General features: G+C 34.5%; 3 protein-coding genes across 3 annotated transcripts; 2 read left to right on the forward strand and 1 right to left on the reverse strand.

Moving 5' to 3' along the window:
* The first annotated feature begins 32 nt into the window (after positions 1-32).
* LOC143540880 (NADH dehydrogenase [ubiquinone] iron-sulfur protein 8, mitochondrial-like) lies at positions 33-4,135 on the forward strand. Its single transcript, XM_077033843.1, has 8 exons — positions 33-146; positions 1,157-1,250; positions 1,742-1,795; positions 1,883-1,974; positions 2,742-2,855; positions 3,406-3,473; positions 3,628-3,739; positions 3,936-4,135. The coding sequence occupies exons 1-8, from the start codon at positions 93-95 to the stop codon at positions 4,029-4,031; spliced, it is 684 nt and encodes a 227-aa protein (XP_076889958.1). The 5' UTR covers positions 33-92; the 3' UTR covers positions 4,032-4,135.
* Positions 4,136-5,304: 1,169 nt separating this feature from the next.
* On the forward strand, positions 5,305-7,836 carry LOC143540882 (AP-3 complex subunit sigma-like). Its single transcript, XM_077033845.1, has 7 exons — positions 5,305-5,407; positions 5,539-5,581; positions 6,252-6,310; positions 7,045-7,141; positions 7,215-7,285; positions 7,521-7,612; positions 7,685-7,836. Exons 1-7 carry the CDS (start codon positions 5,339-5,341, stop codon positions 7,749-7,751), a joined length of 498 nt encoding a protein of 165 aa, XP_076889960.1. The 5' UTR covers positions 5,305-5,338; the 3' UTR covers positions 7,752-7,836.
* Positions 7,837-7,980: 144 nt separating this feature from the next.
* Positions 7,981-12,725, reverse strand: LOC143540918 (putative LRR receptor-like serine/threonine-protein kinase At2g16250). The gene is made up of 4 exons (XM_077033873.1): positions 10,736-12,725; positions 9,842-9,970; positions 8,908-8,930; positions 7,981-8,802 (listed from the first exon to the last, which is right to left on the reverse strand). The coding sequence occupies exons 1-4, from the start codon at positions 12,697-12,699 to the stop codon at positions 8,204-8,206; spliced, it is 2,715 nt and encodes a 904-aa protein (XP_076889988.1). The 5' UTR covers positions 12,700-12,725; the 3' UTR covers positions 7,981-8,203.
* Positions 12,726-13,300: the final 575 nt, after the last annotated feature.

The raw sequence follows: 13,300 nt of genomic DNA on the forward strand, positions 1-13,300 counted from the left end.
CATATACAATGTTTAGGGGTTTATATGAAACTATAAACAAAGCTTACACACACACAGGTCTTGTGCTCGTGCTCGTGTTGGTTCATCGCGAAATGGCTGCCATTTTAGCTCGCAAATTGATCTCAGCTATTCGTAATCGACAGCTTGTAAGCTCAATCTATATATATATATATATTAATATAACGTAATTGTAACTGTGGATAAAGTTATTGTTTAATTGATGCTGATTTGATATTCTAGGGTTCCAATTTCATTGCTAGATTTTATTTGAATCGGACTCGAGGAACTCTAAATTCGATTCAAACCGCATTCGAATTCGATTTAGTAATCGAATACGAATTTATGATTTTAAATTCGATCGAAATTCGAATTCAAATTATACATTTTATTTTTATACATATTTTAAAAAAATTTACATAATTTTTTCAAGTTGTAAAGACTAAAAATTGGAAGCTCATCAGGATTGGCCGATAATAATCCTAAGTCAGTTTATCGCCTCTGGCGGTACCAAATTTAAAAAATTTGGCCTCTAATGCCCCCGTTAAAAAGGAGTTAATGGCGTTATATTTTTATCCGAATTTTAAAGTAATGTTTTAGGGCTTTTGATCGGAGGGAGTATACGAGTCGATTGATGTAAAATTTAGTTCGAAATGGTGCTCCAAATTTATGAATACGAATTTATGATATTAAATTTGATGGAATTTCGAATTCAAATTATACATTTTATTTTTATACATATTTAACAAAAATAAATTACGGAACTTTTTTAAGTTGTAAAGACTAAAAATTGGAAGCTAATCATTTTGGTTATTAGTTCATGTAATTGGAAGTTACCATTTTGAATATTAGGTGTTCGAGTCGAGTCCATTTGAATTTGATATTCAAACTTGAAGTGAATTTTTAATTCGAATTTAATTTGTCGAATCTGTTTTGAATTCGAATCCAGCTTCAAATTTTTATAGTTCGAACATTTGAAATTCGATTCATTGAACACCCCACCCCGACTTGGAAAGACCCGGGGGGGGGGGGGTGTTCGTGGTGAACATCTTGACTTTTGTTTTGTACTTTAAAAATTGAATGTATGATCATATCTGTTCATATAAAAGATACTACAAGTAGTTTCTTGATGATATGTTATATCTCTGTTTAATTCCAGGCTTTGGCAGGACAAGCGTTTCAGGGCCCTAACAACGGGACAATTTCGGGTGCTCGCTCGTTTGCAACCAAACACTCATTCTCAACTGATAAAGGTGAAAACATTCTTGTTTATATTTATATAGTAGAATGTTAATATTTTACCAGTCATATTGTTGGTTAGCAAATTTGCAATAGCACATGATTCTCTGTTAAGCATAGTTGATAGTGAATACATTTCGTGCATTGCTGATAGTTTCAAGCTGCTTGTGTAGGTACACAAATTTACATACTGATCTGGTTTGATAGGCAGTGAGATTATTTTTCATATTTCCGACAATACTAGCAGTTATGATTGTGAAATTATTATGTTGTGGCATTGTGAGCACGAAAACTCTGATACAGAAAGTGTTATGTTATGTAGAATGCTTTGAAGTTGTGATAATTTAAATGGTAAAAATAAGGAATGAGGAATTTGTCTTTGCCCTGTATTGAGAATATTTGTTAGTTATTTTTTATGTCACTTATAGTTTGAATAACTCGGTTAGCTTCTGTCTTGTTATGTATCTATACAATCGTATATACATAACTTTACTTTAAAGTGCAGATGATGAGGAAAGAGAAAAGCTTGCAAAGGAGATCTCGAAAGACTGGAGTTCTGGTACTTCTCACACTGGCTCGTTTTGCTATATATGTATTTTATTTTATTATCATTTAGTTCTGGTTTATGTTGATTTATTATGTGCAGTCTTCGAGCGCAGCATTAATACATTATTTCTAACTGAATTGGTTCGAGGCCTGTCTCTGACACTCAAATACTTCTTTGAACTGAAAGTTACCGTAAGCACTTTACTTCATCTTTTTAGGAATACTATATGTGGAACTGTGGAAGCGACTCATGTTTTTAACTTTCATCAATGAAATCATATATATATTGAAACTACTTTATAGGCCATCTGGTTTCATTTATGCCAGTTCTTGACTTCCTGCCAAAAAACGTTGGATGACAAAAACGTCCTTAAATATTGTGTAGAAACAAAATACATGTGATGTGATACCAAATTACCAACATGTGACCGCATAACCACCAAAGCCTGTATCTTGTTTCACTTATATTTTGTCATATGCTGAATGATGAGTTACAAGTGAAACAAGATACTTCTTGCTAAAAGCATGTTGGATGACCAAAACCTTAATTTGTCAACAGATACATTTGATGAGATGCCAGCATGTGACCACATAACCGTCCAAAGTTATTTTGTATCTAGTTTCAATTTTGTTATATCATTCGTATAAGATGAAAAGTATGTATCTCTATGAACAGTATCTATCTTTTCACTTATATTACAAAATACAAGTGAAACAAGATACAAACTTTTTATCTTATACAAGTGAAACAAGATTACATACAAAATTTAAAATAAAGGGCATTTTTGTCAATTGGCATATCATATTTAGGTGGCCTATTAAGTAGTTTTATTATATCGGTGGTCTTAATGAAAAGAGTTTTAAAAATCTGAGTGGGCTTCGCATACATGATCCCTTTATTACTACAATCTTTTGGTCATTATTTTGTAATCAAATATTAACCGATTGTTGTGATGCAGATTAATTATCCATTTGAGAAGGGTCCTTTGAGCCCTCGGTTTCGTGGTGAACACGCCCTCAGACGTTATCCAACTGGAGAAGAACGTTGTATTGCTTGTAAACTTTGTGAAGCTGTAAGTTTCACTTTTATTAGCATAACTGCAGTAAAGTTAGTACAATTTATTTAAAAGTTCATATTGAGCCCTTCTAAAAACTGATACTTCCTCCGTCCCATTAAAAGTGTCCATATTTCCTTTTTTATTTGTCCCATTACAAATGTCCACTTTCAAAATTTATTAGCCAATTTCCAAGTTTACCCTTAAACACACACAACTAACATTAATAAACAATATTGATGGACCTAATTTCCAAGGGCATTATTGTCATTTGGTAAGCAAAAAAGGTAATCATTCAATCTACCTTGAACATTGTGTTTTTCAAACCATGACACTTTTAATGGGATGGAGGGAAGTATCTGATTAGCCTTTTTTCCCATAAGATGACGCATAAAGTCAATAACTTGACCTTCTGAGCATACAGTTGGATATTGGTGAACTTTAGAAGCTTAACAAGTATCATATATATGGGATATGATTTATATTACTCGAATGCAACTAATATATTTGATCCCTTATTCCCTTTTTTTAATATTAATATTTTTAAATATGACATATTTTTTATCAGATATGCCCTGCTCAAGCTATCACCATAGAAGCCGAGGAACGAGAAGATGGCAGCCGTAGAACAACAAGGTGAAAATACTTCTTACCCTTTCCATATTTCGAAATATGTTTGAAGCTGATTATGAAGGCATATGTATATAGATAAAGGGTATTTTAGTCTTTCTGTGCCGTTCTTCACCCCTATATCTTCCTGACCATGTTCTTGAATGGATTCGTATGGCAGGTATGACATTGATATGACAAAGTGTATATACTGTGGATTCTGCCAAGAAGCATGCCCTGTTGATGCAATCGTCGAAGGCCCTAACTTCGAGTTTGCTACCGAGACCCACGAGGTTATTAAATTTTTCATATTATCATGTCTTTCTAGATTTTATTAAATCTAGTTACCAAAACCGGAAGATTATCATACACGTGCGCGCATGTATAAAATGTTAAAAATTTTTGAAAAATATATATGAAAATAATATATATTGTTATCCTTAAATAATATTGCATATGTGACAAATGTTGATATCCTGATTTTTGTAGGAACTCTTGTATGATAAGGAGAAGCTTCTCGAAAACGGGGATCGATGGGAAACTGAGATTGCTGAGAACCTCAGATCCGAAAGCCTTTATCGATAAGTTGGTTTTCTGGTCGTTAACCTTCCGTCTTTTTATGACAATGAGATGAATAAACTGACGTTTATCGTCGTTAAACATATACACTTTTTTTTTGTATCAGTTATTTGATGAAAGTTTATGTTTGTCTTATAACCTAGACAGACCTAACATCTTGAATTTGTTTACTTTTTGTACTTTTTGTGATATGTTGGTTTAATTTCTGGGTTTTTGTTGTATATATGCCATTTATCAAGTCAAATTTGAAATCTCACATTTATTTTATTATCTTATATTAAGCCATGTTTTTGTGTCTAACGTATAAATGAAATTAACATGTAAACTAAATCAACTTACAGATGATGCACACATTGGCGGACCTACTCACAAGATAGGTGGGTTCGCCGTCCCTTATATATTTTTTTAATGTTAATATATAGTTGAATTTCCTACCGACCTCTGACCCCTGTATAATTTGTACACCGACTGCTACGGAATTTTGAAACGACTTCTATGAAAGTTTGAGACCGACCCTAATAAAAAATAGAATGAAAATTTTACATATATAATTATATAAATGTTACATAAAACAATATTCGTATTAAATTTCAGCTTAATACCAATCTTTAAGTCCAATAGACAATAGTCCAATAATCAACCCAACTCATTCAAACCCTACCCATTTTTTAGTTCAATACCCAGTTCATTTTTCATTTCTATGATGTTGAAAGTGATAAAAGAAGACTGTCGGTTGAAATCGTGATAAACATCAATAATTTGAAAGGAGATAAATGATTTAAACGATTTAGCAGGGCTTGTTCAATTGATGGCTCAAACAAAGAAACGCAATTCATTTGCATTGGTGTACCATTTGCTTGGTTATTTTTTTTATATGACCCGACACGATTCGACCTGACCGGATGAGTCAAACCGGACCAAAAAAAGTTTATATACCAATTCGACCCGACCCAAACGGCCAAACCGGAACGAAATTTTTTATATATAAAATTGAGTCCGACACAAAAATCTGTCGAACGGTTAGTGTAAATCAGGAATGAGCAAATTCGGTATTGGTACTGAATCGGTATCACGTTTTAAGTTTTAAATTTTCACTATGAATACGGTACCGATTTTTCCCGAATTTTACACAAATATTTCAAATTTCGGGATCAATATCGATACCGTCCCGAGTTGATCCCTTAGGGTAAATAAATGCTTATTTTCGAAACCTATATGATTAGAATTAAGTGATGAACCATAACAGTCCGTATTATTATTCGTTATTTTCTACAACACATCACCGGAAACTGAACCAACAGTTATCACCGGCGATGATCCGAGCGGTAATAATAATAAACAATCAAGACAAACCACGTCTCATCAAATTCTACGATTATCAGGTTCTCTTTCAATTCCGTACACATAATAATAATAATAATAATAATAATAATAATAATAATAATAATAATATTAATAATAATAACCAGATCATAATCAGTTTAGTTTTAATTTCAATTAATTGCAAGGTTAGCCGGTAGAGAAACATCAGGAACTCATTCGGAATATATATTCAGGTCTGAATTCATCGCTAATTTGTGCTTTTAATTGTTTTTGTATATTGTTGTTATTAAGCTCATAAGCTGTGATTAGATATAGGATTACCGAGCTGATCGATTCATTTTATGCTAGATTCCAGATCTATAGTTAAGTAAATATTGTGCATTTTGTGTTGTAGACATTGTGGCCCTATGTTAAGGCTGTAAACGAACCGAACCAAACCGAACCGAATAAGGCATTGTTGATGTTCGTTCGTTCGTTAAGCTTTTAGCGGACGAACAAACGGTTCATGAGCACAAACAGTGTATTGTTTTTATTATGCAGTGTGATTTGTTGATTTTGGTAAATTGTAGGTTGAGTTTGTAGTTTAGGTTTTGTGATTGACGTAAGTTGATCGTGAATATTAGCTAGGAGTTATTACTAGCTGTCTAGTTGAAGCTTTGATCATTTTAAATTAGGAAAATCTTCACATGATGTAGTTTAAGCTGTGATTGATTATACGATAATCAGGCTGATCGATTTGTTTTCATGCCAAAATGATTCCATTGTGTATTACTTCTGATTTCGAATCCATAATTGCCTAAATATGAATTAGATAGAGATTTTTTTTTTTTTTTTTTTTGTGGACATTGTAATTTGTAATCCTAGGAGTTATTGTAATTATTGTGCATTTTGTGTCATGGACAGTTCTATGCAGTAGAGCTGAGAATGTGAGCAACTTTGTTCAAGATTCAACTTTTGGACCGGTATGTTATGCATATTTTATAATGTTATATGTTGAATAAGATCGTGTGTCAAACCGCTAAAAGATGAATTACCCTTTTCAGTACTTAGTTTCTCTCTTTTAGCGCATAACGAAATCACTTAAACAGCATATCTAGTGCTTACAATTATAGAAAAGTATTCACTGGTATTGGTCCTTCTGTGTGCTAGGGATTGACAATTAGGCTGAAACGATAGTCATATACTCTTATTGTTGAAAGTAACACATTAATAGCTTTCATTCTTCACAATAAAGTTGTATAAACAAGGACACAAATAGCCTTTATTATTATTCTTATAATTCCCATGTTCCAGAATATGACAGTAATTTTATATCATAGAAACAAGTACTATTAACTTCATAATAGAAACAGAGCTCTACGTGTTTCTACTTTAGCTAAAAGAAGATTACATTAATGTTCTACCATTTGGCCCGTTAGAGAATGCATAACCCAAATCTACTTATACACCCGTAAACGGATTGAAATTGCCACCTTGAAGGAAACCTTCCGGTTTCTAGCTTACGTAACTCTTCATATTGTGTTTTCTACCTAATAGATTACAGATATTAACATTGGTTTCCTTTTTAAAATATTCTCATATCAAAATATACCTTTGAGGTGTCATATGCTGACTAGCATTTCTTGCCATTTTGCTAATTGCTTGTTTTATAATCTTTAAATTTTCAACAATTACAAAAAGGTCCTTGTGCCTGCAGGATACCCGACTTGTGTACAAGACTTTCGCTACACTATACTTCATTGTCATATTTGATGAGTCTGAAAATGAACTTGCCATACTAGATCTTATGCAAGGTATGTCTGCTTTTAGTTTGATATTGCGTGTATATATCTTGTAGTAATTATGTTTTAATATCTCAAATTTCAGTATTCGTGGAGACGTTGGACAAGTATTTCCATAACGTGTGCGAGCTTGATATCGTGTTCAATTTCAACAAGGTTAATTCTCTCTCTTTTCATCTATTCATTCCATGTAAATGATAACGAAGTCCGCTTATTAAAACTATTTATTTCTTATTTTGTTATATTAAAAAACATTAAGCAGATAAACGATTTTAACAAACAACAATACCATTGTTCTCGTATCATATGTTGTACGTTTTTGGAAAAAGAAAAAATTAACTTGTGGGACGGTGGGACCCATCAATACTCTGCTAATCAGTTCAATTTGCAGGTACATACCATCCTTAATGAGATTATTTTGGGTGGTCAAGTCGTCGAAATGAGTTCTTCTGAAGTCGTCAAATCCGTTGACGAAATTTCATGGTCTCTCTCTCTCTCTCTCTCACACACACAAACACACTATATACAGAACTCAAACAACGCGTTTTTGTGCAGGCTGGAGAAGACCCCGAACTCAATCGTACGAGTTACAAAATCCATATCCGGTTGGCAGGGACAATAAACAACATTAACTTGTATTATGTCGTTTTATTTTAATCACGTCCCGTTTCTTGTAGCCATAAATATGGACATGGACTGTGTTTTTTACTTCTGGACATTTCTATATGCAGTGTAGGTGTGCGTGCGTGCGTATGGTGTTACCGTAATCATAAAACAAACTAAAAGAACAATAAATTATCTTAATCTGGATAAAATCAAAATCCATTCCAATTTACAAATCCACAAAAGAAGAAAAAAAAATAAAAACACCCACCAATTACAACTAAAAATCTCATGGTTTTAACAACCATAAGCAACAAAACCGGGTTTTTTTCCTATCTCTATATATTGCAATTTTTATGTCTCTAACAAAGAAAACAAATCTTCTGTATCATCAACTTTTACCTGCCATGGTGGGTTGGGGGGTGTACTTAGATGCATTATTAACAAAGAATAATAATCAATCTATTTCCATCAATGCCCATTGTCGAATCTCGCCTCGTCTTGCGCATCCAACGGTTCAGGAAACACATCCTTCGAATGCTTTCGGTTTGAAGACGAATGATCACCGTTATGCCCGCCACTCCCCGACTGTGACCCGCTCGTCCCCGACCGCTTAAGACTACTCGGTCCTGCCCCTGCCGCTACGTCAACCGAACTCTGCTGCCGCCAGCTACTAAACAAAGCTGCGTTCCACGAACCCCAAGACGACGGTGTACGCATCCGAGCCGAGCTTCCACTTTCTTCTCTAACTACCTTTAACGGGTTTTCTAAAGCTTTAAACACGTATCTCATTAGTGGTCTTCTGGCGGGCTTCGGGTTGAGACAAGATCTTGCCACAACTGCCATGGCCCACACTTCTTCTAACAAATCTTCGTCTATGATTAACGAGGGGTCTACGATGTTTGTCACGAGTTCTTTGTCGTATATGTTGATATATGGAAGTATCGAATCTAGCAACTCCTTTGTGGATGAATCGTTCGATGCACTAATTCCCATTTTGCCAGTTACAAGCTCCAATAACACCTTCCCGAAACAGTACACATCATACGCACACGTCGCAGTCGCTTGCCCTAATGTTGCAGATACAAACAATTTTTAGTCACATTTATATTCTTACCGAAAAATGGAAATTAAAAACATAAAATCTAACTAGAATGAAGATCAATAAAACATACCAGAAGCACCTTGTTCAGAAGTCCTGCATTAAACAAACAAAAATTTCTGGTTAAAACCGCGAATTTAAATGATTTACCACAAAAATGTTCATAATTTGTATACTTCTAAAACAATGTAAAAACAGACTCATATACTTTAACTTCTAAAATAATGTTTATATAATTAACAGCATCGGAAACCATCAGATTTCACCTAATAACTCGGATAACCGTATCAGTAAAACGTTTGATCGTCTCTATAAAATCTACTAGTTATCGTGTTCTTGGTAATTCAAGAAATACATTTATTCGGTACCTAAATCCAACCTAAAAAATTAAAGCAACCACCATAGTATAATTTATAATACACACTATATATTTTAAATTTTTTTATTTAAGTACGCCTTTTTCTCTCAGACCCTCGTTTTTTTTTCTTTGCGCCTTGCGCCTAGGCTCCAAGTGAGGCCTACGCACATTTGATAACTATGGCTACCTCAAAAGTCTATTTTCCTAAAAGTCACAGCAAAACTCAAAATCATGCATATAAAATGACTTCGAAATCCTGTTAATTTTGACCCGAGTGATTATCTTTTTTCAAGTTTTAACTTGTATCTTTTAAATCTTTTAAAGATGCATACTTTAAATCATTATACCCTAAAAGCAAGTTCTTTTAAAAGTGCATACTTTATATATGTATTAGGGTTAACCTACATATATCCATTTTGTCATGCAATTCACCTTAAAACTATATTTAAACAAGGAAAAAACACACGTAATCATATAACGACAAGCAATTGAATACGACCTGAAAACGACAAATAAAAACAAAAAAAAACTTTCCAATTATAGGCCTTGATGTATAAAAATAAAATCCATTTGGCATATAAAGACAAGTTTCTTGATTCTAATATTGAAGCATAATAAGCATGTTTGTTTTTAGGTTTTGAGTACTTACTGAGGTAATCTAAGCAACCTTGTGAACCGACTCGAGTGACTGTCCCCTTCTTGTACACACACTTCACTTAAGCTCCCGAACCGCACCTCGTATTTATCATCGAGAAGTATACTGCTTGCTTGAATATCTCTTCATTAACAAACCAAAAACACTGAGTTTTAATAAAATTAAAAAAAATGTAGTTTAGCAAAAAATATACCACTAAATAGACAATATTTCATTATTTCATTATAATGAATATACAGTGTGTATTTTTTTTTTGTCTATGTCATGCATAATTCGTGTTTCTTTCGATCTGTCACGTGTGTGACCGCTAATTATGGTTACTCTATTTTAAGAAAATGACGAATTTTCATATGCATCCTTCTTAAAGTTTAGAAATTCATGCTGCCATGTTTACTCGTTAAAAACACGCAAAATATCATGATACCATGTTTACTCGTTAAAAACACGCAAAATATCATATGTATTCATTCTAGAGTATACAACATTAAACAATTACTTATAACAATCTGTTAAAACTTAATAACATATAGGAAAATAAGAAAACAAAGTTATTACTGCAAAATATTGCAATGCATATTGTGCTATTCGTTTATTCAAAAAAACTCGACTGTTTGGGGGGGGGGTTGTTTAAATATGGTTTTTGTAGTGTTTTGCAAGGGTAAATATTATCAGATATTGAAAATTTTATGTAAATGTTAGAGCTTTTATGAGGATATATATGACATTAACACACATTTTAATAGTAAACCATAATTAGCAACCATATACGTAACGATTTAATGCAATTTATGCGATGCAGATCGAAAAAAATGCCATTTTTGCATGTTTTTAGATTTAAAAAAAAACACATTATATATATGATATAATATATATATCATCTTATTATACCTGTGAACAATGGGCGGAACACAATCATGATGAAGAAAAGTAAGCGCTTCAGCAGCGTCTAATGCAATCTTTAATCTAGTAATCCAATCCAGCGACTGTAAACTATCATCAACTTCATCACTTATCCTATACATCGAGCCCGCCAAATCACCATTCGGCATGTGACCATACACCAAAAACTTTGCATTCTCATTCTCCAAACAATATCCCAAAAGAGGCACCAATCGCGCATGCGCCACCTTACTAAAAAAATCCAACTCCACCATACACTTGTCCTCCTTCCCGGGCCCCATTTCGAATCGTTTAACCACCACCGGCGTACCCCCTTCGAGAACACCCCGAAAAATATCCGCTGCGTGACCGTGTTTTATCAGATTTTCGGAATTTAAGTCGTTAGTAGCTGCAAGAATCTGCTTGTAAGTAAACGAGTCTCCCAAACGTGCAAGATTCAACGCTGCCTCGGGAGGCGGCTGCTCTGCTGCAGCCGGGGCGGGTCCCACACCTGTCCCTCGTTGACTAGCTGCAGGCCGTTTCCGACAACATACAACCACTATTAACACAACGATTGCTAAAAGTATAACAAGCCCAACACCGCCAAAAGCCGCAGCCAATATTATCCACTTTTTGTTACTATCACCGCCACCACGAGGCGGCGACAACGTCCTGTTCGGTAACCCGAAGTTATCAAACTGTAACCCCCTCGAAGAATAAAACGTTGCGCATTCACGCACGGTTTTCTGACCCGTCGTGTTTCGAAGGCAGTTTCGGTTCAAGGAAACGATACCCCGCGACCCGTTACGCAAGTTATCCGGTACCTTACCTTGCAAGTAATTATACGACACATCCAACAAATCAAAACTCCTCAACACCGGCATTATGTTCCCGTAAAACATATTATGCGAAAGATTCAACACCCGAGACGTAAAGTTCCCAACTTTCGGAAGCTCACCCGTAAAATTATTAACCGAAATATCCACAAATCTCAAACCCGAAACCCCCCACAACGCACTCGGAATCTCACCCGTAAAATTATTATGATCCAAAACCAAACTTTCCAACTTACTCCCATCACTAAACAACTCACTCGACAAGTTCCCGGTTAACACATTCTTCCTAACAACCAACCGCTGCAAGCTCGTTAACCTTTTAAATTCTTTCAGTAACTCCCCACTAAAGGCATTCGAGCCCAAATCAAGAAAAACCAATGTCGTAACATTACTTAATATTTCCGGTATCGAACCCGAAAGACTATTACCCGAAACATTCAAAACCCGAAGATTCGGTAAGTTCCCGAAACTCTCCGGGATCACACCCGACAAGTAATTCAACGACATATCCAACGTCGAAAGGCTCGTTAACAACCCGAACGAGTCCGGGATCGACCCGGTAAGCGTGTTGTTCGATAAATCGAGAACCGAGAGACGGGTGAGCAAACCGAGACCATCCGGAACCGACCAGGATAGCGAATTACCCGAAAGATACAAAACCCCCAAATTTGTCAACCCGGAAAAACTATCCGGAACCGACCCGGTAATCTGACAAACCCTAAGATCAAGAATCTGTAAATTGGGCAATTGGGTACCGAATTGAACCGGAATTGAACCGGGTAATGGGAAATTGGAGGCATTGAAGGAAACCAAGTTGGTTAAATTGGTGAAATCGATTGAAAATTGTGGGTTTTTGCTGCCGATTCGGGTTCTTTTTAACCCGGATATGTTTATACCCGAAACGGTACCGTTTTGACAAGTGATACCCACCCAGTTCGTACAGTGGTTTGATTTAATCGGCCATTGTTTTGATCGTATTCCCAGTGTTGACCGGATTTGTAATAGAGCTGCCCGTTCTGCCCGGAAACTCGCCGGATTATTATTATTGTTGAAAGATTGTTGGAATGTGGAGTTGAAGAAGAAGAAGAATAGCAACGAAATTGCGACGAGAATATTATTATTATTAGTATGTGACATTATTATTATTGTTGTTATTATTATTATTACTACATTGTTCGTACCTTGAGAGTCCGGTGAAGATCCGGTGAGGAGGGAGGGAGTTGACTGGAGGTAAGTGGTGGTGAGAGTGTAAATATATATATATATATATGTATATGTATATCACAGTCTGTAGATGTAGATACAGATGGGCGTGTTAATAGGTGATTGTAATAATATTATTATTGTGTGTGGGAGCATCAGTCCAAAAGTAAGTGATTTTGCTTGATTTAACATGTTATTGTCTAAATCTATATCTTTTTTTGTTTTATTATCTATATATGGTTGGTATCATTTAAGAACTCTAAAAAGATTAAAACCTCTTAACAACCAAACAATTTTTTATTTCTTTTTATATATTAACATTATTTAAGAGTAGTTTTATCATATTTTATATAAAAAATTTTGATTACATATATGTAAAATTTAAGTACTAACAAATTTACATAGGTATAAAACAAAACATAGATATGTATAAAAACTAATTTTCAAAACTGTAATCGTAGATATAGATATACATAATGATAAAAACAACTCTCAAAGAACATTAGCATACAAAAAAATTTATAAAAAACGTTAG

Source organism: Bidens hawaiensis, unplaced genomic scaffold (genome assembly GCF_021521415.1).
Source record: "Bidens hawaiensis isolate Kalapana, Puna unplaced genomic scaffold, B.hawaiensis_p1.1 tig00012385_1, whole genome shotgun sequence".
NCBI lineage: Eukaryota > Viridiplantae > Streptophyta > Magnoliopsida > Asterales > Asteraceae > Bidens > Bidens hawaiensis.

Coding starts and splice junctions, on each gene's coding strand:
- LOC143540918 (XM_077033873.1), bottom strand. CDS start 12,699: ATGTCACATACTAATAATAATAATATTCTCGTCGCAATTTCGTTGCTA. Junction 9,971..10,735: donor GTTCCGCCCATTGTTCACAG/GTATAATAAGAT, acceptor TTGTTAATGAAG/AGATATTCAAGCAAGCAGTA. Junction 8,931..9,841: donor AGGTTGCTTAGATTACCTCA/GTAAGTACTCAA, acceptor TGTTTAATGCAG/GACTTCTGAACAAGGTGCTT.
- LOC143540882 (XM_077033845.1), top strand. CDS start 5,339: ATGATCCGAGCGGTAATAATAATAAACAATCAAGACAAACCACGTCTC. Junction 6,311..7,044: donor AAGATTCAACTTTTGGACCG/GTATGTTATGCA, acceptor TTGTGCCTGCAG/GATACCCGACTTGTGTACAA. Junction 7,142..7,214: donor CATACTAGATCTTATGCAAG/GTATGTCTGCTT, acceptor CTCAAATTTCAG/TATTCGTGGAGACGTTGGAC.
- LOC143540880 (XM_077033843.1), top strand. CDS start 93: ATGGCTGCCATTTTAGCTCGCAAATTGATCTCAGCTATTCGTAATCGA. Junction 3,474..3,627: donor GGCAGCCGTAGAACAACAAG/GTGAAAATACTT, acceptor TTCGTATGGCAG/GTATGACATTGATATGACAA. Junction 3,740..3,935: donor TTGCTACCGAGACCCACGAG/GTTATTAAATTT, acceptor TGATTTTTGTAG/GAACTCTTGTATGATAAGGA.